Here is a 25,687-nt window from a genome sequence, read left to right as displayed (position 1 = left end):
AGGGCTTTTCTCTTCCAAGCACCAGACAGATAATTCCAGTGACAGGCATTAAAAAGGCATAAACAGAGAAAAAGTTACCAACTACCATCTCCCCTCTTTTGGGATATGTGGGATTGCATCAAGACTTTCAACTGGATCAGCAAGACATGCAAAAATCCTTAATAAAGGAGGGAGAACAAATGCCAAACTGAGTGACAAATATATAAATAGAAAGTGGTTTCATCAGTTTATTGCTTTTTGTTGCCATTTCACGGAGTGTCGAGTCTGCACAGACTACCATGGAGAACAAGGTTTTATCACAAGCCATAAAACAGGTAGGAAATCTAATCCTACATCCACACAATTTGCAAATTTGACAATAAATACAGCATCTCCAAAAAGCTACTGACATTTACATTAATCAACTGATTAATTTTAAGTTGCTGAACAAAACAAAGTGGTGAGGGACCACATGCTCAGAAATACAGACTTCTGGTGTATTCAACATCCTCCCAACACACATATTATTGAAATCTTCCAAAATTTCATCAATACTAAATGAAATTAACATATTCTGCTTCCAGTTTAAATATTAGGAGAAAATAGTTACCACATTTTAATATATTAACTAAAGGACTATTTGTATAAAATTCTTCACACATAAAATATTTTCAAATTAAATAATATACTTACAAAAAAAATACTAGAAATTTATTGCTAATATAAAAATTAATGCTTTCCATGGAAGAGGAGACTAGATTAATACTATTGCTATGAACCCAGACAGTGCCAGAAACAAGAATTCCTGATTTTCAAATTTTTTCAGCCCCCAAAATTAACTTTAAAGGACCTGTAGACATGTGGGATTTAGGAAAGTTGAGGTTCACAACTTTCTTTAGTTATGCTTTATGATCTGATGTCCTTTTATTCCCTCTAACAGTGAGCATCAGTCTGCTGCTTCTACATTCTAACATCATCATTCAGTAGATCATCTCTCTATAGAATAAAAACCCAAAACACAACCACACTAATCTTGCATTTCCACATGAGTATTTTTAAAATTTGGAACTACAACTTCATTCATATCTTTGTCCATAACAAAAAAAGTAGGACCATTCACCATGTGACGAGTTCATGACTAAGAACAGTATTTCTAGGCCAACCTTTGATTGATTTGCTGACAAGCTTCCACTGCCACAGGAAAGCTTTTTTCTCATACTGTAGATTGAGTAACACCACTCACAGTGCAAACAGCCATACCTGATACTCTACTAACAAAAATATAAACATAACCTGCTAACAGATCTGCACAGCCCAGTGCCTTTGTAGTACACTGATTCCACCCGATGAACATATATCTATAACTTTCCTTTCTCTTTGTTTTTAAAATTTGCTGTTTTCAGCAGTTATCTACCTTGTTACTAGATTATGCTACTTTCTCAAAGTGATTTTTTTCTTAACTTATACACTCACCCAGTTACTGAGTTGGGGAAAACAACTCTACCTCTCCAATTAAATAGTCAGTACTGAACTTCACAAGGGTTATCAGCACTGCAAACTATTAAGATGACAATATCTATGATTTATTACTTGAGGATCATAAAATTAACCAGTGGAAATTATAACCTAGTCATAGATTTTAGAATTGCTAAATGATTGAGACAAACTAGTGTGGTATAAAACCAGCAATTCCCAAGTCACTCAAAAAATAAATGTTAAAAAAGGGGCAGATTTTGTATTAATGCCACTTCTTTAATTAGGGCAGCTGAACTCTGCTGAAAATCATCTAGTTAGAAATATTTAGGCAGGTCTTCAGGAATGGAAATGACAAATGACCTGGTTTGGGTTAAAGCCTCCTCCTGGCTAAATCCTCTTTTAGAGTGCCCTGGGCCCAAATGTGCTTTACAAAACAGGATTCTAACCCAAAACATTAATACATCAATGGTTTTAATATTAATCATGAACATCAAAGTATATATTACTCAGTTGTTGCCACAACAATTCCTTTTCCTTTAACTCCACTCCTATGTTTGTCCTTCATCCCCCCAAAAAATGTATCAGTAAAAGCTTATAAATATTTGAGGAGTAAATGCAATGCTCAAGTTCAAGACATGCAAGACTGGAGACGCATATGCCTTTCTTTTCATGGCATGCATGAAAAGGAGTCAAGATACCAAGAACTGGATCAACAAAGACAGCAGATCAGGAAAAATAACTCTTGCACACTCTGTTAGACAATTCAGGCCAGCCACGTGTGTTCCATATACATTTGAAAACAAAAAAACTGCTTTTATTCAGACAGCTTAAAATATTAAATACTTTAAATGGATGTCTTTCAACACTGAGATGAATTTATGAGATATTTACATAGCTATTCACAGAAATGTGCAAAGTAAAGTCTCAGAGGAAAATTCATTTAAAGTCCAACAACTTGAACGTGACATTAAAAAAGGCAGCAGGGATTCCACATCCATTTCATGTACACTTTAAAGAGCTACAGAGAGGGAAAGGGTTGATCCAGCTGAACCTCTGGAAATGTAACAATTCCTATCCATGCTGCAAGTGGGTCACTAGCTGTCTTTGCTGCAGAATTCACAGTATATCCCTCCAGTGAGGTCCTTGACAATTTTTTCTTTGATCAGTTTTTGCAGGAATTTTGTTTCACTTGTCACATTGTGCATAGTTTGTTCTTTCATGGCAGCCATGCAGAGGTTGTTGTAATAGTGCAAAGGTGTGCTGGGCTGATCCAGGTCATATCCAAATCCTGCTAAGCTCACTTCATCACATAAATGTGTGGCCAGAACAACTGCTGTGACCCCAATTGTAGGCACATTCTAAAAAGGGAGAAAAGTGAAATTTGCTCAGTTCAAACATATTGATCTTTACCAGGTTTATAAACATTTTACACAATTTAATAACTTTGTCTATTTAAACTGAAATCAATTAAAACTACAACTAAAAATCAATTCAATGATCAATTAAAACTAAAAACTCCAGGGCAAAATACCAATAAATTTAAGTATTTGGCTTTTGACTGTCAACGTTATTTTTTTTTTCCTGTGAAGGTAAGATGCCCTATCACTGTGTAGTTAAACTGCAAGTGAACCTTCACTTCAAACAGTAAAGCACCTGACAGAGCTGAACTTGACATTTCTTGATGTACACTTACTTAAGTCTTGAGCAATAACAGGCTCTCTAACAGTATTCTTCACAATATGACTTTTCACTGAACAACCTGTGAAAGAGGCAAATATACTACAGTACCATTAAGATACTCAACTTGGTATATTATGTTACTTTGATAAATAAATGTGAGAAGATCCTTCAAATATTTGTGCAATAATCTTAAGTGTTTTTACATTTTGGTAAAAAGATGGTGGTTAGTCAGTATTTTTTGTAGTTCAAGAGAACTAGTGATATCCAATTTCTCAAACATGCAATTAAAGTAACAAAAATGCAGTGTATAATTAAACTAGGCAATTCATCACTCTGTACCATTGCTAGAGCAAAGGACATGGAGGGAGGAAATGCCCATCAGCTGCTACTGAGCATTCTCTGGCATACACAGCAATTCCAGCAGCTGGAAGGCTGCTTCACACTGGCCTGGTTTCCAGGCTCTCTGCTTTCCCTGCAGCTGCAGACATCTGGCTGCAGCTGATGGCTGCTTTAGCTTCACAGGACTGTTTTTAACAGGCTTAACATACATCAAATGCATGTTTTTAAACCCTGAAATGAGTTTATGTCTCACTGCATCTGAATGCCATTTCATGTCAGCATACCCAGGCAAAATACCTCATCTAAAAAGGTGAGCTGAAATCTTTGATTTTGGACAAGAAAATACAAGAGTGTTTTGAAAGCACATTGATTTCCCTATAACCTGAGACCAGCTCTGAAATTGCATAGAGAAAGTAAAAAGCCCAAAACTTTTTTCAGTTTTTTATTTACCTTGTATTTTACTGTCTCCTTTTGGTGAAAGGAAACTTCTTACCTTATCCCAACCCCAGAATTTTGATCGAGGCTCAGGGAAGTGTAAAATGTCCAAAGCTGTCTCTTTGATAATGACTGGATTCAGAATCCGAAACTGCTTTGGTGTGAAAGGAATTTTTTCAGCAACCTGCTTCCAAAAGAAGAGTCGTACCCACAGATGCTAAAAGAAATAAAAAGTCCAGTTCAGAGGGAAACTCTGAGAAAAACACAGCATGCAAGTTACAGAATTCACCAGTGACCCTGAAAAATTCAGCAAACAGTTTATAACTAAGGTGGTTTGGAAATATCAGTGTACAGATCAAATGATTGACCCAAAAGAGGAAAAACCTTCAAAGTATCTGGAATTGCAGAGAGGACAGCAGAGGGAATAGATGTTTATTCTGAATATTTGACTGCAATTTGTGTTTATCAGTCAACATATTCACCAGCACCCATGGGTTCTTCAGGTTACCCCAGCACAGCTGAGCAGGCAACAGTATTTAAAGAAGGGGGGATGGGAAGCACAGCTCCCCACAAACATTAACCAGACATTCTGAAGCAAGCACCAGATTTAAAACAATTGTGCTCAAGCCCTGAATGAAGAGCTGTTGTTTGACAGCATGTGCCTAGTGATAAATGCAACCCTTCAGAAGAGGATTTATGCAGTACTCAGAAACCCAGACTCTGATCTCATGCCACTGCAGTCAGTCAGATGCCTGCTAATGGAAGAAGAAATACTACATCACACTGATTCTGCACGTTTTTCCAAGAAATGGGCAACATTAAGCAATTGATAAAACTGATACAGCTCCAACACAGGCCTGTATTTTTTTAAATAGGCTTTAAGGAACAACAGCTTGAACTGATCAAATAGAGGTTGCAGTGCTCCCATTTTCCCAACCATGCTTTGGATCAGTTTACTTCAGTACCAGTGCCTGAACAGAGAGCTGAGCCAACTGACAGTTGAGTATTTGAAAGTAGGGTTGCAAATCAAAGTAGAATCATAGAGCCACTGAAGTTAGACAGGGCCTCTGGAGATCACAAGGTCCCACTCCCCTGGCTCAAGCAGACCTCGAGCCAGATGCTCAGGACCATGTCTAGATGATTTTAAGAAATATGTCCCTGGACATTCAACTTGACAATTTCCCTCTTGTCCTATCACTGGGTACCACCAAAAAGAGCCTGGCTCCATCCTCTTTGCACCCTCCCCTCAGATATTTATGTACATTAATAAGATCCCCCCCAGGCCTTTTCTTCTCAAGGCTAAACACTCCCAACTCTATCAGTCTTCCTTCATGGTAGAGATGCTCCAGTCCCTTAAGCATCTTCCTGACTCTCCAGTGTAGTAGTAGATACCCATAGTCAAGATTAAATAGACCTTCTCATTTTGTAAAATTCACAGAATTAAGAAAGGAATTTGGAGTACTTAAACTAGCAGAGATCAAACTGCTAAAAGACTTGACAGGCTGCCTTCTAAATCTCTCTCAGTAATTTTTACTTGCTGAAATTATCTGCCTGCAGATTAAAAGAGGTGGAAGCCACCAACTCACATTGATTTGGAAACATCAAACCCTTAGGAATCTCAGCACTAAAGAATTTCAGTTCCTTAGGAATGTCTGCACTTCTGTAAATGTTTAGTGAAAAATAAGCAAACTCATCATTTAGGAACCTCAGACAAATGTTCAATTACACGTTAATTTCATGTATGCCCATTGTAGCAGTACAGACTTCAGCTGCTAGAAAAATGGACTAGCATTGAGAAACCTGATTTCTATTTTGGGCTCTGCAGATTTGTTCAAGTCACTAAAACCAAATGTGAAATGAATTCCACCTCAGCAAACATTCAGTGCGTCACGTAGCCTGGTGCAAACCACCAGTATCTCCACAAACAAAAGAAGTGTTACTGTCAGCATGGGGCTTCAACACAAATGCAGGTCCAACTGTAACTAGGAGACAGAGCTAAAAAAAACCCACAAGATTATATAAAAGATCCTCAGCATGATAAGCCAGGAAGTAACAGATCAATCAGCTTCTTTAAGCATTAGAAAACAAAACAAATAAAAATACAGGTACGTGAGACTGTCACATTACATACCAAGGTTTCATTTTTTACCATGGCTTGAAGCCAGTTGAAATCAACTCCTTTAAACAGAACAGCCACAAACAAGCTTGCAGGAGGATACTCATGCTCAGAAAGGGGGGCTCCTTCAGGGTAAGTCATCCGTATTGTTGTTTTGTTACCAACATGATCCGTGTAGCCTTGAACTGGTGCATCATTTAACCTGGGGGAAAAGAAACCCACAATGGAGAGGCACTAAATAAACAGGCTAAAATCTCATTAAAATATCAGACACTAAGCAAAAACTTGTTATTTGGCCCAGAGATTTTGAACAGAACAGGCTACGGTGTTTTCTCACAACCCCCGTGTTCTTGCCTCATGCACTCTTCCAGCCCTTTTATCTTTGGGAGGAAGCCAATTCTATTTCTAGATTAAATGGCACAAGTGCAGAACTTGGGAAAGAAAAGCTTGAAGAGTAAAGTGACTTAAGACAGCATTGCAGAACTTCATATCTCTTGCTTTGTGTCAACTCAAAGAGGCTTAAAAATGGAAGAGGAACAAAACACACAGAAAATTGCCTCTGTTATCCTTTTCATACATTTATATTTATATATACATACAAGTATTCCACACAAAAAATCATTCTATTATCCCTCCAATGCAATGTAATGCATCCTGTGGGTTTATATCATTTCCAGCTCACCAAAAACTTCAAATGTTGGCACACTGCTGGCAAGAATGCCATCATCTCCCTTCATGAGTTCTGCAGAATAGCTCAAGTCCTGCAAACTTTTCTACATCAACAGAAAAATCACCTTCATCCTGCCAGCCCTAATTTCAGAGGACAGCTAATGCAAGTTCTCTGCCCCTCCACATGCTAACAAGATTTGTTTACCTTTGAATAAGGGCTATTGATACAATGAAATATTCCCTTAAGATGGGCAAGCCTCAGTTTACAAAATAAGTTGGGAAAATGCTGGTATTAATTTCATTTATGACATTACATTATTCAAAACAAGGTTGTTCAAACTGTAATGTTCAGAAAGCACAAATACAGAGCATGTAATTCAGATGTCAGAGATCATGGCAATCACAGAAAACAGCCAATGACCTCATAAAGATAAGGAAAGATAAGTGTGCTGTAAAATGTGTAAGCAAACTGTGTATTGAAACACCAATTTATTTTTATTGTGTTTGAAATAGCTGTCATAAAAAATCTTTCAAATAAGCATCCAAACTAGCCATGGGGAAAAAAGCAGAGGTGACTCCTTAAGTCCTGAAGTTTAAGATTTGAAAGCTCTAAAATGTGAAGGGATAAACCCAGTACTGTCTACTTGTCTAAGATGTCACTAGTTTCTATCTAGTTTCTGCCCATGTGATTTTTGTACCTGAAGTCCACAAATTATTACACTGAATTCCTTTCCTGTAAACATGACAGTTTATTTTGCTCCTAAGACTTCAAATTCCACCCAGTCCCAAGCAAATTTATCAAAAGCACTTTCAGAAACAGTCTTGTAAGTTGTATTAATGATGGAGACATTTTCCCCTTAAAAAACAATGTTGGCTCATAAAGTAATGATGTAGTTGGACTCCTTAAATGGAAAGGACATACCTTATAACAATATCAAACTGATTCAATAAGTGACCCAGCTCTGATCCATGAAGAATTCCACCACTGCCAACAACAACACAGCGCTTACAGTGCTTTGACTTCAAATCTTCTGGTAAATCGTGCTCAGGTAAGAGTTCAAGGAGATCTTTAAGTTTATCAGAGAACTTGTGAAATCCAAATGGGGGCTCATATTTAAATAAAGCTTCATCTTTGTTCATATTTTTCCTTACAAAGGGAGATATGTCCATGTTGTATTTCTCTGCAAACAGCTTCCTCATCTCTTTCTTCGCGTAAGAAGGTCGGCACTGCTCCTGCAGCGCAGCGCTGGTGAATTGCTGTGCCCTCTGAAATAAAACACACAGGATTCAGCCAGGAAAGCCAGTTGCACAAAATCCTCAAAATGTGGGCCACCAGCTGACCACCAACAGTTTAGCAAACACAGGGGTTATAAAGAAAGCTTCAGTGTGGAAGTACAACAAGTTTAGAGCATTTACTCAGATGTAGGTATGAGCCAGTGCACAGTGAAAACCTGCAGAGGAATTCCTCTTCACTCAGTCACTTAAATCTAGACATGAGGTTTTCTAAAGAATATATTAGGCTAGTAGAAGTGCTAAGTGAAAATGAGCCGTTTGTACCACCATTTGCAACACCAAATTAAAAAAAAACCTACACATACTTCTACCTGTATAATTTAGCAGCAAGTGGAATTGCACTCTGCTCAACTGCAAGACCTGAGTCCTGCTCTGAGATTCCACCAGAGACACATTAATTGGGTAAAAGTTCTGTGCAAAAACAGCTGGACTCACTCATCAGAATGATGCAACACTTCTTCCATAAATACTGCTAAAGTGCTAATCACTAAATGATTTTAAAAGGAATGCCAGGTGGGGATGCTTTGGGCCTTCTCTCAAATACTAGTCATCAAAATAAGAGACTACAGTTCCATATTGCATAAAAAGATTAAAGTGACAGGCAAAACTACACATTGATCTATCTCATAATAAAAACAAATCGCTATTAGTGTACATTTTTAGAAATCCATAGTGGCCAGGTGGTATCTGATGTAAAAAAGAAACAGCAAGGGTTCCTCCACTGTAATTAAAAAAAAACAAACAAACAAATAAACATGAGCAAACACAGGGGTCAGAGGCTCAAATCTACTGTTAATTTAGTTCTCCTTTACTGTTAAGGAACAATAGTGTGTATCAGAAGGAGCAGGGAGGGAAGTTCTGCTGCTGTTGTTTTGGCGTTTTTTTTTAATCTTTTAACCAAGATTAACCTACAGAACTTCCTCTACTGCCATTATGAAGGTTTCTACATAAACACCACACTAGGCAAAACATGACTGAGAAATTTCATAATGTACTTTTTGAGATAGCAATAAACACAGTCCATGAAGTCTTCAGGTATGCTTGGTTTAATGTGTTTGTTCTTCAGAATTGGAAATGTTACTGAAAAAAATAAGTAAGTCAAATGAGAAAGAAGGGGAGGCAAAGAGGCTCAGAAGGGGAAAGATAGGCACTGAAGAGGATGGCAAGTGGGGGAAGATGCACATGCAGTAATGCTAAGATTAGACTGTCTTAAGGCAGGGTTTCTGCTGGAAGTTGCCTTTCAGCATTGAGACATTCAAAGACAGGATGTAACAGCCCTAAGGCAGGTAAGTTCTGTTATAAAGTGCAAATAGGATAAGTAGCAAAGACTTTAATGGTGTCTGTTACACCTCTTTAAAAGCTGCATGCAAAACTGTAGCTAAAGCAAGTAGCTGCTACCTTGAATGAATAAATGAAGTAATAGCAGCACCCTCTTGGACACCTGAGCAACTAGAAGGCAAAACAGATGGGAAAACTGGCTTGGGTGAAAAAAAAAAGCCCTTTTGTTCAATATGTTACTTTTGTGTATTTTTAATATGTTACTTTTCATTTGCATCAACCTTTTAATCACCACTGTCAACTGCACTGACAAAATGGGATGATGACATGTCCATTTGAAATTTTAAAGCCACAGTTATCTAATTTTACCCCTAAAAACTCAGTTTCTCTATGTGTTTCTGCTGTCATTTTACAAAAACAAAAACCAGAATGTCTATGGCATGAAATGAGGCAAAATATACTTCTGCTCAATAAATCATTTCAGTATTTTAGTTCTTTGTGGTAGAGCCCTATTAAGTCTTGTATTGTCATTTAATAACTTATTATTTAAGCCAAGTGGAAAAAAAAAGCCAAAGAATACCAACCCTTACACGATCGAGGTCCACATACGGCATTTTTGTTCTGTCACATTCCTCAGGGTCAAGATGTAATTTGAGGATATAAAGGAAGCCCCCTCCAACCACAAATAGTGCAAGAACTCTAAAAATCAACAGGACAGTGAGGGGTAGGAGAGAAAAACAAAATTTTTGTTTTCTTATGTTCAATCAACTATTAAAGCAATATTTTAAAGCAAATTTAAGACAGTTGAACTTTATGTGAATATTTGCATTTGAATCAACCAAAATAAAACCCCCTTTTGCTTTGTTCACTTCAAGTCTTGTATAACTCTTCAAAGTATCTGCACAAAAGTATGAACACATGTAGATGCCTAGAAAATGCCTGCCTCATATACTTTAAATGCATATCTGATGAGTCAAACAGTTCTCCTCAATAATGAAACCAATAGTAACTTGTTTCTTCTTTAAAGGTCATATCTTAGAAAACATATTTCCATACAAGCTGAGAAAAAGGCTGGAACTTCAAAATGCATAATTTTGGGCCAACGGCCACCACTGAAACAAAACTTTCATCTCACTGGCAGGCCAGAATGCAGAACTCAGATGCTCAGGCTGAAAAGCCCTAGTTACTTACACCCCCAAAACATGCAGCAAAAAAAGTCCAGCCAGCTTTAAGATTGAAGAACATAAGACTATTCATATTTTTGATCTACTAATTTCTCATTCCTAAAGAATATCACTGTTGATATCCAAAAAGTCACTTAGCTCATTTCATGGTATATCCATCTGCAGAATATTTATATCATTATTTGGTTAAAGCTGTGGTTGTTGCTCAAGTATGTAGTTTGAGCTCTCTTATTGATTTTCATTTCCTATTGTTTCCTAAAGATTGGACATTTGTTTAAATGTCTTTAAAAATGTACAAGTTATTAAATGCCCAATGCTTCTTGAAACTCTTTCAGATAAAGTTAACACAGATTTCCAATATTTTTTTTTAAAAAGCTTGTACTATATGAACTCATAGATGCAATCCCAGCAGTCAGTGTGCAGTACAGGCTGCAAACAAGGTGACCACTGGAAAAGCAGGACTATTCTCACATCTCACTTAACTAAATTACATTTTCCACTGATAGGTGATCTAAGAGCTTCATTAGCATGTTAGGCAGCAACCCCTGGAGATCAGCCAACAGGCAGAAAGCAGGAGATTCACAGCTGACAAACAAGGCTGGTTTTCCTCCAGGAGTTTATCAAGTATCCTCAGATTCAGCTGGGGTTGCATCACTCAGGTAATATCCACCTGTGTATGTAACAGTTTGGGTTTTTTAGCTTTCAGATCCAAAAATTCACATGGCATCACAGTAGTGAATGTTTTAGGTATAAAATATGGTCCTGAATCTACGTGTGCACACACCCTTTTAGCTCTAATTTGATGTCAAGCTATAAACAGTGGAGTAAGGTTTTTGATGCAGCATTCCAGAAGTCCTCATAACAAAATAACTAAATGAAAATACCCCCCCAGGATACCCACTCAACATCCACTGGCCTTCCATTTCCTCAGTTATCAGACTGTACAGAAATCTCAGCATTGCTATTTATCTGCATACAAAAAAGACTGGAAATACTTGTGAGTGAAGAACGAGGATCTCACTTTGGCTTGGGAAGACAGGTACTACAACAAGTCATCCTGGGCTCCACAACATGTTTTCAGTGTCCCACAGAAAGCTGTGTGCTCAAACCTCCATTCACAGCCTGTGGTAATCCCATGCCTTGATTTCTGCACCCATTTTGCAATTGCCCAGGCTGGGGTTACAACAACTGCTCTCTGTGTAGTTGTGACAATGACACTTACTTGCGAGTACCTTTTAAAAACCAGCTTGGTCTTCTCATCTTCATGTGCAGCCACCTTACACCATTGCACAGGAGGTGAATGATCACTTTTCAGCTTCACAAAGTTATTGTCACTCAGCATTGCTGTAAAAAAGAAAGAAAAAGAGATCATAACTTTTGCTGAATTGAAGAAAAATTCACAGGACACCCATAGAGTGACAATTTTGTTTCCCAGATAAGACTGCAATTTTTAGTTATGGTGCCAGGAATACTGAATTACTCCTGAGCTCCTTGTGATTGATAACTCGCTCATTTCAGCTGCATCACCAAAACATGATTCTAAAAATGTTGCCAGGTCTTCGCATTCTTCACAGCCTGAAGTCTAACAATTGCTGATTGCAGCATTTACTGTCAAGCACTTTTATTTGATCGAATCAAACAATCTAAACAATATGCTCAGGGTATGCAGGATACCTGGCTCAAAATCAAATCCCTGTGCTATGCCCCCCTCTTAGGCTTCAAGGATGCTCTCAGCATACAAAACCCATACAAGCCATCCTCAAAACAGGAGCTCATCTTTCATATCATCTCCCCAGTTTCCACAAGGCCAAGCAAACTTATCTCATCATCACTGCTCTGAATCCACCACTGACCTCTTCAGCAGCCCCAACAACACAGGAAGCAACTTCAGGGTGTGGAGGGAATTTCTTCCTGGCCCACTGCAGGGCCAGGAGGGTGCCAGCACCAGGGAAGCACAGCACAGCTCCCTGCATGAACACTGGACAGCCCAGGAGGACAGCACAGTGCTCCCTCACAGATGGGCAGGGCACTGATCCTTAGCTGACAAGAAGCAATCTTGCTGCTCCCACAGTTTCTATAAGAACGTTCCAATAGTCACTCTGGGAAGAAAAACACAGGCTGGCACATCATCTTCTCCCAGGCTGCTGCCAGTACCCAAAGATGTGAGAATGGAATCCCCATGAAGAGCCCACCTGCATGAGCCTGCTGGTTTTCCCAGGGAGAAGGAATAGGGTCAAGGGTTTTTCCTGTCCTCCTCACCCAAAGCAGTACTCCCTTTGATCAGCCAACCATGGAAAGGTGCAGTCTGCTCCTCCACAGGGGAGGATTTCAGCCCTGCTCCTTCCTTTGATCTCAGTGCTTGACCCTCTCTGCTCCCCACTACAAAGGTGTTCACCTCTTCTGTTCTCCTGCCAAGAGTTCTGTCACAAGAACTTCTGAAAAAATAGTAAGACTAAGGGAAGGCTTTTCTCTAAGGATGATCTTCCTCGTTCTCTTTTCCACCTCTTTTTATTGCTTATGGTGGTATGACCCATTTGAACCAGTCTGTATGACCACTTGAAAACACCACTTGATTGGACAAACAACTGATGTTCTTAAACACCAGGATGAAGGAGCTGAGGAGACAGAAGTACTCCCTCCAGATATCAAATCCAGACCACTGCAATTTCAAGGGTATCTAGTTCAGAAGATGACCCAAAGTCAGTCTCTGCACAGAGAGAAATTATTACTGATAATCAAAACAGAAGGTCAAATGCCAAAAAACCCTGTGAAGGTGGGACAGAGATAAAGATCAACAATAGCATCTGAAGCACTTTGAAGAGCAGGCTACACTCAAGTCATGCTTTCAAGGTCACATGCAAATGATTACAACCCACAAAGCAGAGCAAGGCAGGAAAACCCTAATGGTTTCTGCCAGCAGGAAACTTGACCACTTACCTCAAACATAATTAACATGGTTATTATGGCACCACTAAGAACCTTAAATTCCCTACCTGATTATTTACTAATTGCATAGACTCTGAGCTGTCACACCCATTTGCTGACCTTTGTTACAATCCCTTTGAGATCTGAAAGCACTATAAAATCTGAAGTCAGTACCATCATGAAAAGGGTAAACTTGTCTTGAAAAAGGGTAAACTGAAATTTAAGGGCTAAGTTATATCCCCCACAATTCTAGCAGTTAAGCTGGAAATCAAACCCAGCTCTTGTCTACCACACAACCTGTCAGGACACAGGACAAAACAGCAGGTCACAGGGAACCTATGAAGCCTTAAGAGCTCCTCATTTTCACACAGCAACACCTCATCTTTACTGGCTGTATCTCTACCGCTGAATAAAACCAGCACTGAGGTGCAAAACTGGGTGTTGACACCACCAACCCAGTCATCCACATCCGTTTCCTCTCAGCTACTGTTGGCAGCAAATCATTCAAGCTCATGTGGGTAAAGATGTCAAAAAAATTTGTTACAAGGACCATATCCCAGGGTCAGATCACCAACGTGAACTGCTCTACCTTGAGATGTTCAGTGCCAACCCAGGAGGACTGGTACTGTCACCTTTACAACACACATCCTGCTACACTACACAGAGAAGTCAGCTGAGCAGCTCTCATGCAGTACCTGACACTAACACAGCTTAGAGGTGACAGCTATCCACAGGGATCACACTGCCAGGAGGCACAGGGAGCAGCCCCAGCTCATGGAGCAAGGTCACACCAGCACACAACAGCAGCTTGACCAGAGGATGCTGCAGAGAGTAAACACAGCCTGGAGGCCACGTGGAAGCTCCAGGACTGCTCCACATAGAACAGAGGGGACATTCCAACAGCTCACCTCAGAGGAGACTGCCTCACACCAGCACACACAAGAGGCACTCAGCATTGTTTGGGAAAGGGATGGGATCACTCACCAACACCAATGGCTCACAGCAGGGATGTGACTGCTGAAAGCTGCTACAGCACAAAACAAGGCATCAAATACATCTGTCGGCCCCAGAGATCTCTACAAACACAGCTGGAGAGAAGCAAAAAATGGGACCTTTTTAAAAATGAGAAAGCAGGAAACAAGCTTCACCTATTTTCACTAGAGAACAATGCAGGTATTAATTCTTTCTCAGGTAAACATAAAGAGGTAACTTGATCATAGTCCATAGGAACCTAGGTCAGAATGGATTTTGCACAAAGGAATCAGTCAAACTTGGTACCAGCCTGCAAGAGATCTAAAAGACAAAGAAGGAACTGAAGAGGTGGAGGGTCATGAACACAGAAGGGAATCAAACAGGAATGCAAGACTGCAATAAGCTAGTGCTATCAGAAAATGATCCCTGCCTCTGAGCAAAATAAATTCCAGTTGTTCCGTGCTTCAGTCATCCTGGATGTGCAAAAAGAAACAATGAAACAGAGAAATTAAGTAATCACCTCAACACATCCTTTCCAAGTCCAACTCTTAGTATGCACAATGATTTATTTTTTTATTATATAAGCAAACGACACACCAATGTTCATTTCCTTTGCAACAGTTTACTTCAGTTTGACACTTGTCAGCTATGATCATGACAGATTATTCCTTTCTCAAACAAGTCAATATATATAGACCAACACATAAGTCAAAATGCATATGTCCAGCATGGTATTTTTTTTTTTTAATTACTCAGGGTTGGATCCTGCACTCTTATTCAAGAGAATGAGCCCTTTCACTGGCTGGAAGGTGATGGAAGGGGCTGGAAGCCCTTTTACTGGTGCAAGAGTGCTCAAAAGAGCAAGGTGGCAGTAAAAAGCATCTTAGAGTGCACCTTTCCCACAGTCTTCCTCAATTAAAATCTTTGAGTTTGCAGAAAGAACCAGAACAGTCAAGATCCCAGGAGGACCAAAGAGATGTTGCATACAAAGACCATTACATTCTTTCAGGAAGGGGCCCTGCTACAATTGCTTTGAGAGCCATAAATGCAAATGTCTCATTTTGTGTACAACACACAGCTCAGTAGTGTTGTGGTATTACAACCACATTTTGCATTGACATTTCTGTAGTTACTCACTGTGGTGTAATTAGTGAGGACTCAAGGGATTTAAATTTGTTTCATCTACTGAACTTAAGTGATCTGTGCAAAGCTGCTACTAAGGCTAAATTATCCATTAATACAATCTACTCCAAAGCTTTTCATGGTGTTATTCTTTTCACCATGATTTACTTTTGTCTCATTGTTATTCTTATGTAGACAAGATTTCCACACTTGGAATATTTCAGAAGCAATTCATTTAAGCCTTCAGGAAATCTTTTAATGTGGGAATGCTAAAAGCTAAAAAGCAGCATATATCAAGTTGTACATAATCACTGCCACACCCTGGAAAATGCATTTCAGCACCTGGATTTACCCAAAGACAAAGCCAAGGTCTCTCAGCAGGCAGGGGACAGGAGCAGACAGCCTGCATGTGAGTGCAGGATGATGTACACACCTGCATCCTCACCACTGTCCCATCAATCCCACAAAACCACAACCACACACAGGTGATGCCTCCAGTTAAACTTTCCCCTCTCACAGTACCACCAGAAGCAGTGGGAACACGCAGCTTTACCAGACAGTCAATAGCAAGGTCTTGCTGCACAAAACAGCCTTTGAAGGTTGTGTAACAAGATGAAGAAGCTTGTAGGGGAAAGCCCCCAGAAAGTTCAACCCAAAAGTCACACTTATGTAAAGGAATTACAAATCATGAATGGTGGGGCTCCTGCAGGCATTGAAACAGAAGCTAAAATTAGTGCAAAAATACCCAAAAGCCACATGCTCACTTCACGCCTCTTCCCCTAAATCAGAGACACATAAATTATTTGAACATATTTCCAAAATCAGTAAAGGATAAGAGAAAGCTACTTGGTTTTGAGCAATACTTGTTTCAAAAGAGAAACAGAAAGTTGAACAGCAGAGAAGGTTTTTTGACACAAAAAACTTGAGCAAGGCACTTTTTATTGAGGTGTGGTTATTATTCAGTAATGAATTCTGTATGAATTTCCTGTTCTGTGGCTTTTAAACAAGACAAAAAAAAATCCCACAGATATACCAAAAAAACTTTATGCAAGAAGTTAGAAGAGAGTAACTAAGAAAACTTAAACTAATTACACATTAATTTTGGACATATTTGGAGAAAACAGATGGCAAAAAACTGACAACTCCAACATTAATGTCTGTGACTACTTGCAAGAGTTGAGCCCATGAAAAGATTACACATTTCAATCTATCCTCATTATTAACCAAATAGACAAGTTACTGTTTTCAAAACTGATACAATATTTTAAGAGAATGTTATTAATTTATGTCAACATGGAAAACAGTTTGGTGACATCTACTGTTAGGATTTGATTTTTTGTGCTTCTGCAGGACCAAAATCCACAGCAATCCAAATGTAAGGGCTGAGACATTAAAAAAGGGAGTGAAAGAAATGATTAAATTAGGTGGCAGTTTTTTGGTTTATGCTTCAAAGCCAGTCACTAAGCAGAGACTCTCAGATTACACCTAAGAACATGACAAATCATTACAAAACTGATTTAAAAATCATTATAAAATTCTCCCAATTCCCTCCTATGTCCATCCCACAATCTGTTCAATTCTTCTTAATTGGCAAGCCAGTCTTGATTCAGGGACTTTTGAAGTAATAGGATTTTTGTCAATGAATACAACTGCTAATCATCTATTCTAATATTGGTAAGAACAAAGTAACTGATGAGTAAACACAGTCTCTTACCAACTTATCTACTGTGGCATAGAAGGCCCATAAATCCCCTAAGGTGTCCCTACTCAGAGACTCTCCCTCCCAAGTCTCCTTATCAAAACATGATTCCTTCAGATCCTTCCCATGCTTTCAAACACCATCATCTCTTCATTGGAAACAATCAATCATAAACAAGAAATTTCGAAAATAACCTCTGTTTACATAAAACATGACAGACAAATCTTCTTAAGCCAACAGTGGATCAAGCCTCATCCCAGTAACAATTAGGTGGGAGAATGGTACTGCAAAGAAAAAAATGCTGAAGGAGATGAAAAAATGCTGAAGGAGAGTTACTTGTGCACCCCATTGTACACAAAGGACTCCACAGCTACAAGTGTTGTACAGTTAAACTGCTGTCTTACAACCGCAATCCAAGGTATTTTTATCCTTTCAAAACACAGAGTATTTCTTAATACAAAAACAATTTGGAAACGTATTCTCTTGTGACATGAAGAATTCGTTATTACAAAACAACCAATCTGGAAAATAAAAGAACATCCTGTAGCAAGAGGCACTCCAGAAACTGCAGTGTAGTAAAGGACTGCCTGGCTTTCATGGAATCACAGATCATCCAGCTCCAACCCCCTGCCATGGGCAGGGACACCTCCCACTATCCCAGGTTGCTCCAAGCCCCATCCAACCTGGCCTTGGACACTTCCAGGGATGGGGCAGCCACAGCTTCTCTGGCAGCCTGTGCCAGGGCCTCACCACCCTCACAGTGTTAATATTTCTTCCTAATATCCAGTCTAAACCTGATCTCTGTCAATTTAAAGTCCAGCCTCTCATCCACCAGCACCCCCAAGTCCTTCTCCTCAGGGCCAATCTCAGTTCATTCTCTGCTCAGCCTGGATTTGTACTTGGGATTGCCTTGGCACAAGTGCAGGACCTTGATGGACTTCATGTGGTTAACTTTCCAGTGACTTCTGCAGAAATGAATCCAAATTTTTCAGCTGAATTTTAAACACAGGTTTAACAGATCAGGACGGCTAACAACCTGCGACACGTTGAAATTGGATTTAAAATCTATACAAGGAAAGTAAAAAGCCCCTCATCTGGATGAGGATGGCCTCATTTGCCCATATTGACAAAATACCCAGGAAAAGTGGGGAAAGAAGAACAACAGACAAGTTATCCCAAAGGAATTGTGTCCAATTGGAAAATCTCCTTCTATGGCATAATGATCACGGAAATACCTTAAAGGATTTTTTGTTCAATAATGCATAACGAAAATCCTTTAAAACCACAAGCGTGAGGAAAAATTCCAGTGATATTAATAATCCAAGGGAGATTTAGTAGGAACATGCTAAAGTATGAGAGACTTTTGTGTTATGATTTGTAGCAATATATTCACTCTTAGATGTTTATTAAATAACATCCTGATCACCATCCTACCACTTCCTATCACAAGACATAATGAGACAGTATTCAGGGAGCTGTGGCAGATTAGGGACTGACATCTTCTCACCACAGAAAAACCGTGAAGCTAAATTAAAAAATTAGAGACTTACTGCCAATTATTTCTTCATCTACCACCATATTAATCCCACAGCAAAGTTGGCACTTTAACATATTTAGACACTTGAGAAACTTTCCTTGAATATTATCTGCTTAGTTCCTATTACTATCGAATGAAAAAGTCATTTGACATCTGTTTTAATGAACAGAGTCAGTTGTTTTGGTTAATTGAAGAATACATCTGTGACAGCAGAAAAATGTTTAGCCCATAATATGGTTATAAGCACCTAAAATATACATCTTACAAAATGAGCTTTGGCCAGAAAGGCCTTTTTATCAGACAATTTAAATTTAAAGTAATGCTGTCTGCATGATCTGTGGTTCATTAGGTCAAGATCTGTCTCCTCAGAAATTGAGAGCTTATTACTGAACCCTATTTGTGTGGATAAAATTGGTAAAAAGTGAAACAAGGAGCAAATGAGAATTTCAGAGCAGTTGACAGAAACTCTCAAAGGCACCAACAGGATGACAGGTGAAAATTATTTTTCTTGGAGCCAGGAACACCACCAAGCAACATTAGTGTCCTAGAGGCATGATGATTCTTCTATCCTTGCCTTGTGACACTCTGCTTGTGTTTTCCTCTAATTGTTTAACGGGTCAATCCTACATCCTCTTTGCAACATCATCCAGCAACTGAAGGTCATTAACAACCTTACATAATTGTGTCTACTTCAGCACTCTTTTCCTTTAGGAAGTACACATAGTTGGGCTACAATTTGCTGTTAACATTGAATCTGCTGTTAACAGGAAAAGAAATTGTTTCAGCTCAAATACAGTCCAATTATCAGCTTAACTAGACATATTCAGAGTGTAACACCATCACTTCCTCTCAGCATCATTCACAGGAAGCTTTTTGGACATTAGCAGTCCAAAATAATCAGAACAGGCCTGCTAAAATAATATTATAGGGAAAGAACTCTTAATGAGGTTCTAAATGACAGTTCAATGTTCAAAACAGGTATATTCTCTTTATTTCACATCTGTCTTAGCACCCTCTTTCTCTAGTCAAACTTTGCAGCCTTTTCTGTGAAACCTCTTTCAGACGCTCTCAAGTGAGTAACAGCAAAAAAAAAATAAAACAAGCATAAGAAACATCAACAAGATGTGCTTCAACACTTAAGTGGGCTGCTGATGCTTTGTGACAGACAAAAGCAGCATCTGAATATTGAATTTTTCTGATTCACAATGAACCACAATAAGTCAGTGTCCCAGCCAAGCAGGAAAAAACAGTTGTGAACAGTGTGCTAGTAAAAAGTTATGTTTATTTCTTACAGGGGAGGCTTTTAGACCCTCTTGTCCCTTTTCCTTTTGGAGCAAATCCGTTTTCCCTTCCATGCTACTGGTCTTAGAAACAGAAACACAGAATAATGAGGTTGGAAGAGACCTTTAAGCTCAAGTCCAACCTATGCCCTAACACCTCAACTAGACTATAGCACCAAATGCCATGTCCAGTCTTTTTGTAAACACATCCAGAGATGGGGATTCTACCACATCTCTGGGAAGACAATTCCAGTATTTTATTATTCTTTCAGTGAAACAGTGGCTGCCTGCTCTGGATGCTCAGAGCCTGATGTCAGCCACTCCTCACACTCCTCAGCATCTGCTGAAGCCCACAGACACGTAGATTTAATGAGCTGCAGCCTAACAGCAGGCAGCTGCTACCCAAAAACCCCTCCTCTGCACATCTCCCCTTCCTCATCCTCCTCCCCAGCCCACAGATGCACACTTGAGGAAGTCACACTTGAGCTTACAGAAGCTAGAGAGGAGATGCCAAAAGTCTCCCATAAAGAAAAGGCAAAACTTAAAATTGCAATACAGCAAAAAATATTGCTGTAAACAACTTTAATGCTTAAGTTCTGAACCTAAGACTTCAGGACCTAACAGGCTGCAGAGAGTCCTGATGGGATGAGTAAAGGAAGAGCCTCTCCCAAGGAGAACAGAGACCTTGGCTTGTCCAGCTTTGCAAAACAAGAATTGAGAGTTTTTCCTTAGATACACCAAACATGTAAACACCAAAGCCAAAACCAAACCTTTCAAACAAAAGTATGTTAGCACACAGGAAAAAGTGGACATAAACAAAGAGGGACTACGAGCAAAAGACTCCTGAGCAGCAAAGGAATAGCCTTGGCATAGGAGTAATGGAAAATAACTGACTACACAAGTTTTAAGGAAGTCTTTAACAATTTATGAATTACATTATCAGTGAGAGCTGCTTGTGGCAGGGAAGATTCCTCCACGATCCTGAAGTCCTCTGTCTAGCTGGTTTTGAAGTACTGGGTATGCCCGCTGGGGATGCTTTAATCTGTTCTGTCAGAGCAAGTTCCATTCAGACTCCCATGGAATTTGAAAACTACAACATGACAAATCTGAATCATTATCTGAGTCTTTTTCGGTTATTTAGCCTTTACTATAACTCAGGAACTACTGAAGTCTTCCAGGGTCCCTTAATCTAAACAAACAACCTGCCCACCAAATGCTCCAACTCTGCAGCAGTCTTGGCATGTTTCACAACTGATGTATGCAAAGGAAACAAAATGGAACATTTTTAGCCCATTCTCCTCAATAAAAGGAAGTTTCTGCTACGACACTGTCTTCCTACATCCTGCTCCTAACTGCCTGTCAATTATTTAGCCAATCTGCTGGAACTACGGAAGGAAAGATGCTAAACCTCAAAAAGTTGCAGGAAACCAGAGGAGGGATGAGCTCATTCCTCACTGACCCCACAGAAGTAGATAATGCACCAAAATGCTTACAAAATGGAACATTTTTAGCCCATTCTCCTCAGTAAGAAGAAGTTTCTGCTACGACACTGTCTTCCTACATCCTGCTCCTAACTGCCTGTCAATTATTTGGCCAATCTGCTGGAACTCTACGGAAGGAAAGATGCTAAACCTCAAAAAGTTGCAGGAAACCAGAAGGATGAACTCATTTCTCATCGACCCCACAGAAGCAGACAATAAACCAAAATGCTTTCGTGCCCTAACTCTCCAGCTGCATTTTGACCTCTTGAAAGAAATTCCCTGAGTTTGGCCAGCAGAGTGCCTGGAAGATAGCTCAAGGTTTCCTGCTGCATGATCCAAAAGGGAGACCGTAACCTCACTGCAGCAGAACAGATGGAATAACACAGTCTGCATGGAAAACAGCCCCTCTAAACTGAATCTGCGTAGTCCCATTGTAAGCTGCAGTTTAAAAAGACGTATCTACTCCGGAAGCATAAAAGAGCACTTATCTCAATGAGTTTTCTTTAGAGAAATAATGAATACACATCTTTATCTACCCTTCTCCCCAGAAGGAGACAAAGCCAGTCATTTTCCACCACACAGCTGTTTATATCCAGTAATTTAAAGAACATTTCCTAATTATTTCCCTAACTATAGAGAGCTGCAAAATAAACATCCCTCCTCTAGCAGCGTTATAGTTTGATCTTACCTACTAAAATAGAAAAAATAGATACAAAACAAATCTCAGTACAAAGGGGAGAAAAAAGGAAATAGAAAAAGCAAATAGAAAGGTTTTGGCAGTAACAGCAGACGCCGTATCTGCTTTGCATTCACATCACTCCAAGCATGGAGAGCCAGAATCCCTCACAAAACGCCTACCGGAACCCGCAGAGAAGCAGAAACCTATAAATTTTATTGCAGAGGGGAACAACTCGAGCTAAGACATCCTTTCCCTCCAGTTCAAGGCAAACACGACTTCCACCGCCCATCTCCTTCAGAACTCGCAGCCCCCACCTCCCCATCCCCGCTGCTCTCTGCGTGGAAGGGAGGGAGAGATGGAGGGAGAGCGGGAGAGACCTGGAAGCTGCGGCGCTGGCGGTGGGGCACATCCTGCCGACTGCTCCGGCCCAAGCCCGCAGTCCCCGCGCCGCCGCATGGGCCTCGGCCGGCGCTGTCCCGCAGCGGTTCCGTGCCGTGCTGTGCCGCGCGGTTCCGTGCCGTGCGGTTCCGTGCGGGCGGTGCGGGCGGCCCCGGGCGGCCCCGGCGCTCTGAGGCGCGGCCGCGGCGGCCCCGCCGCAGGTAGCGGAGCCGGCGCGCGGCGGGGGCGGCACGTGGCGGCGCGCAGCCAATGGGGGCCGAGCGCGGCGCCGCGCGGGGCGGGGGCGCCGCCCGCGCTGAGGGGATGCGGGAGGGCCGCGGCCCCTGTGCCGTGACGGTGTTACAAATAAACGCTTTCTTCGCTTTTTTTTTTTTTTTTTCACCCCTCCGCAATGAGTCGTGGGTTTGGGGATTTTCCCACACGCACAAAAGACCCCCGCCCGCCGCCCCCTCCTCATGTCGGCCGCCTTCGTCTCGCTGCCGGTGCCTGCACTCGCCCTCTGTGGAAAAACGAGTCGATCCCCTCAAGTTACAGCCTTGGAGCTGTTTTTATTGTGCTTTATGCTCCCAGGAGCTTTGGTGCGTTGGGGCTTTCAGGCCTTTCCGCAGCTGTTTCAGGGAATCATCCCTTTCGTGACACGATGCGCTGCAGAATGTGTAAAAAACCCCAAAAGTCTTGATTTAGTTGTAGACTTGTGTAAGCGGCTGCTTGACTTGCTAGGGAGGGAAAACGACCTTGCAAACCCATCTGACCGTGGCCTTACAAGTCACAAGTTGTACCACGAAATAAAGAGCTGGAAAAGCACTGGAGCGAAGCTGAGCGCGCCGGATGGGGGAAAGCTGATGAAGCAGGAAAATGGATTAAGTCATTACAGTCTGTCTGATGCTAGGATTTTTTTTTTTTTTTGATATCTGACTTATTGCTATGGTATCTACAAATGGTTCCCTAACCTAGATGATTGATGCAAAACAATCAGCGATTCCAGGCACAGCAGCTGCTAATTATTAGTGCTGGAAGTACAGTGCATAACACACTGCAGAGGCCGTGTCAGGAGAGATAGGGGAAAAGCTTGTCCTTAAAGAAGGTGGAATAAAACTGGCTCCGAGATGCCATTCTCAATTAAAAAGAAGTGGTATGGTTCAGTTAGAAGAACTGCTGCACAAGGAGATCTGAAGACAACCACCATTTTCTGCTGTATGAGTGTTCCCTCACTGTAAGGGATAGATGAGCTCATGCCCTGAAGCAGGATAGTTTAGATGTTTTCAAATTTTATACAAGATAAACACAGATATGTTTTCTATCCTTATAATGGTCGTTTCTTCGCGGTTCCTTTAAACCACACCTCTTGTTTTCTGTGGTGGATGAAATATTGCTTCTCTGTTCTGTCGGCTGTTTGATGGTTTGAGTTGTAGCCAGGGCAGATCCTTGATTACTTTCGGTATGATTCAAGAGAAAACATGTACGAGTCAGCAACAAAATATTCCCTGCTCTGTTATTTCAGCTGTTGGCACAATTGAGGATTAGCTCTTATCTTTAGTCCTCCTCCATAATTGCAAGCAACTGTTCATTAATTTGGACTTTCAGATGAAGCCAAATAAATAAGATCCTGACTGTACAGCCAGGCACGAACAAGGGGTCACAGGGCCTGTCACATTTGACTTTGCCAGGAGACAACCAGGCTTTGCAAGCAGCTGCAGCAAAGATGCATCAAAGATATGCACTATGTTCATATTTTGAAATCTGATAGGAAAAGTGAACAATCAGTTTTGATGCATGTCGTATTTTTGAGGCAGGGTGAAGCATGACAGTGGATGAGTGATGCTGTATTTTAAGAAAGCTTAGAGGATTCTCCAATTAGCAGTTAATTCTGTCAATAAATAAGGTCTCAGTGGATTGAAGTCCCAGAAATAAATAGCAAAAATGCAGTACCAGTAGGGCATCACTAGTCCAACTAACAGGGCAGGGAGATCAGAACCTGTGAGGCAAAAAACACATTCATAAGTAACTTCAGTAACTCAAATTAAATTGAATAAATGTCACAGGAGAGAGTAGGGCTGGATCTAACGTTTCAGAAAGTATCTCTGACTGCTTATTGGGAAGCCAGAAGAGAAAAATCAATCCCTAAAGAATACCATATTATTGACAAATACCCACGTTGTAGCAGGAACTGTAGCATCCTTGGTTTCAACACCCTTGTAGCACCATGACAAAGAAAATCAGCACTGTTCTACTTTCTTTTCAAAAACAGAAGAGCAATATAAAATAAGACATATTTCATTAAAAGGGTTTTAAAGAAAGGACTTGTAGCCTCCAATGGGTTAAGTACAAAATTATGAGAAGGATACAGGAGGAAGTTTCAGGGTCAGCTTGCAAAAGTTATAAGAAATAATAACAAGTCTTTCTAGAACAAATCAGGGAGCCTGCTGGAGTTTGACAGCTCTGTAAGGCAAATAGATTGTTTCATACACAGAAGAAACATCTGGAGAAGATACAGACGGGAAAAAAGGGCAGAATTTATTTTTGCATTTGTGAATAGGATAGATGAGCATGGGTAAACTCCAATAATGGGAAGCTTCTTTAAAGGGAATAATTAGGAAAACATGTCTTGGATTACAGTGCAAGTATAAAAGATGAAAGAACACATTAACAAGTGAGCAGCAGCCAACTGCTGAGACCAGATGGTGTTCAACCATGAGTTGTCAAGCAGCTCAGAGACAAAGTGGTTCAGGTACTAACTGCTGTCTCTGACTTCTCACTTAAGTTACCTCTGCATCAGAGGGGTCTGGAGAGTTGCTCATGTGACACCAGATTTTTTAAAGGATTTTGGAGAAGATTGTGGAAACTGTAGACCTGGAAGCCCGATCTCTTTGATAGACAAATAACTAGAAATTATGCTGAAGAATAGAAAAAACTTAGTGGCCACATAAAAAAGATGACACATTAAGGAAAGCCATTATGGCTTTTTTAAAGCAAAGTAGTGTCTCAGGAAAGATTTCTTTGAGGAAGTCAAGAAGCTCACGGTCCATAAAGATTCAATTAACTGTCTATGATGGTTTCCAAAAGTAATCAGTAAGATTCCTCCCCAAGGGAAGTAAAAAGCAAGGCTGCTAATGGATATAAAACTTGGACAAATAACTGATAGAA

At 40.3% G+C, this 25,687-nt stretch overlaps 1 protein-coding gene across 4 annotated transcripts; it reads right to left on the bottom strand.

Annotated features, from left to right (window-relative positions):
* Positions 1–203: 203 nt before the first annotated feature.
* On the bottom strand, positions 204–22,714 carry ST3GAL5 (ST3 beta-galactoside alpha-2,3-sialyltransferase 5). Of its 4 annotated transcripts, none has more exons than XM_030270518.4 (7): positions 22,522–22,714; positions 11,672–11,793; positions 9,850–9,964; positions 7,617–7,960; positions 6,041–6,227; positions 3,968–4,126; positions 204–2,813 (listed from the first exon to the last, which is right to left on the bottom strand). In XM_030270518.4, the coding sequence occupies exons 2-7, from the start codon at positions 11,713–11,715 to the stop codon at positions 2,550–2,552; spliced, it is 1,113 nt and encodes a 370-aa protein (XP_030126378.4). In that variant the 5' UTR covers positions 11,716–11,793; positions 22,522–22,714; the 3' UTR covers positions 204–2,549. The 4 variants fall into 4 exon arrangements, with proteins under 4 accessions (XP_030126378.4, XP_030126376.4, XP_030126377.4 ...); XM_030270516.4 differs by having other exon boundaries at positions 1,910–2,813; positions 11,682–11,793; positions 22,522–22,677; XM_030270517.4 differs by having other exon boundaries at positions 1,910–2,813; positions 9,856–9,964; positions 11,682–11,793; positions 22,522–22,677.
* Positions 22,715–25,687: the final 2,973 nt, after the last annotated feature.

The sequence above is a fragment of the Taeniopygia guttata genome, chromosome 4, assembly GCF_048771995.1.
Source record: "Taeniopygia guttata chromosome 4, bTaeGut7.mat, whole genome shotgun sequence".
NCBI classification, from domain to species: domain Eukaryota; kingdom Metazoa; phylum Chordata; class Aves; order Passeriformes; family Estrildidae; genus Taeniopygia; species Taeniopygia guttata.
This window is presented reverse-complemented; position numbering and strand designations above follow the sequence as displayed.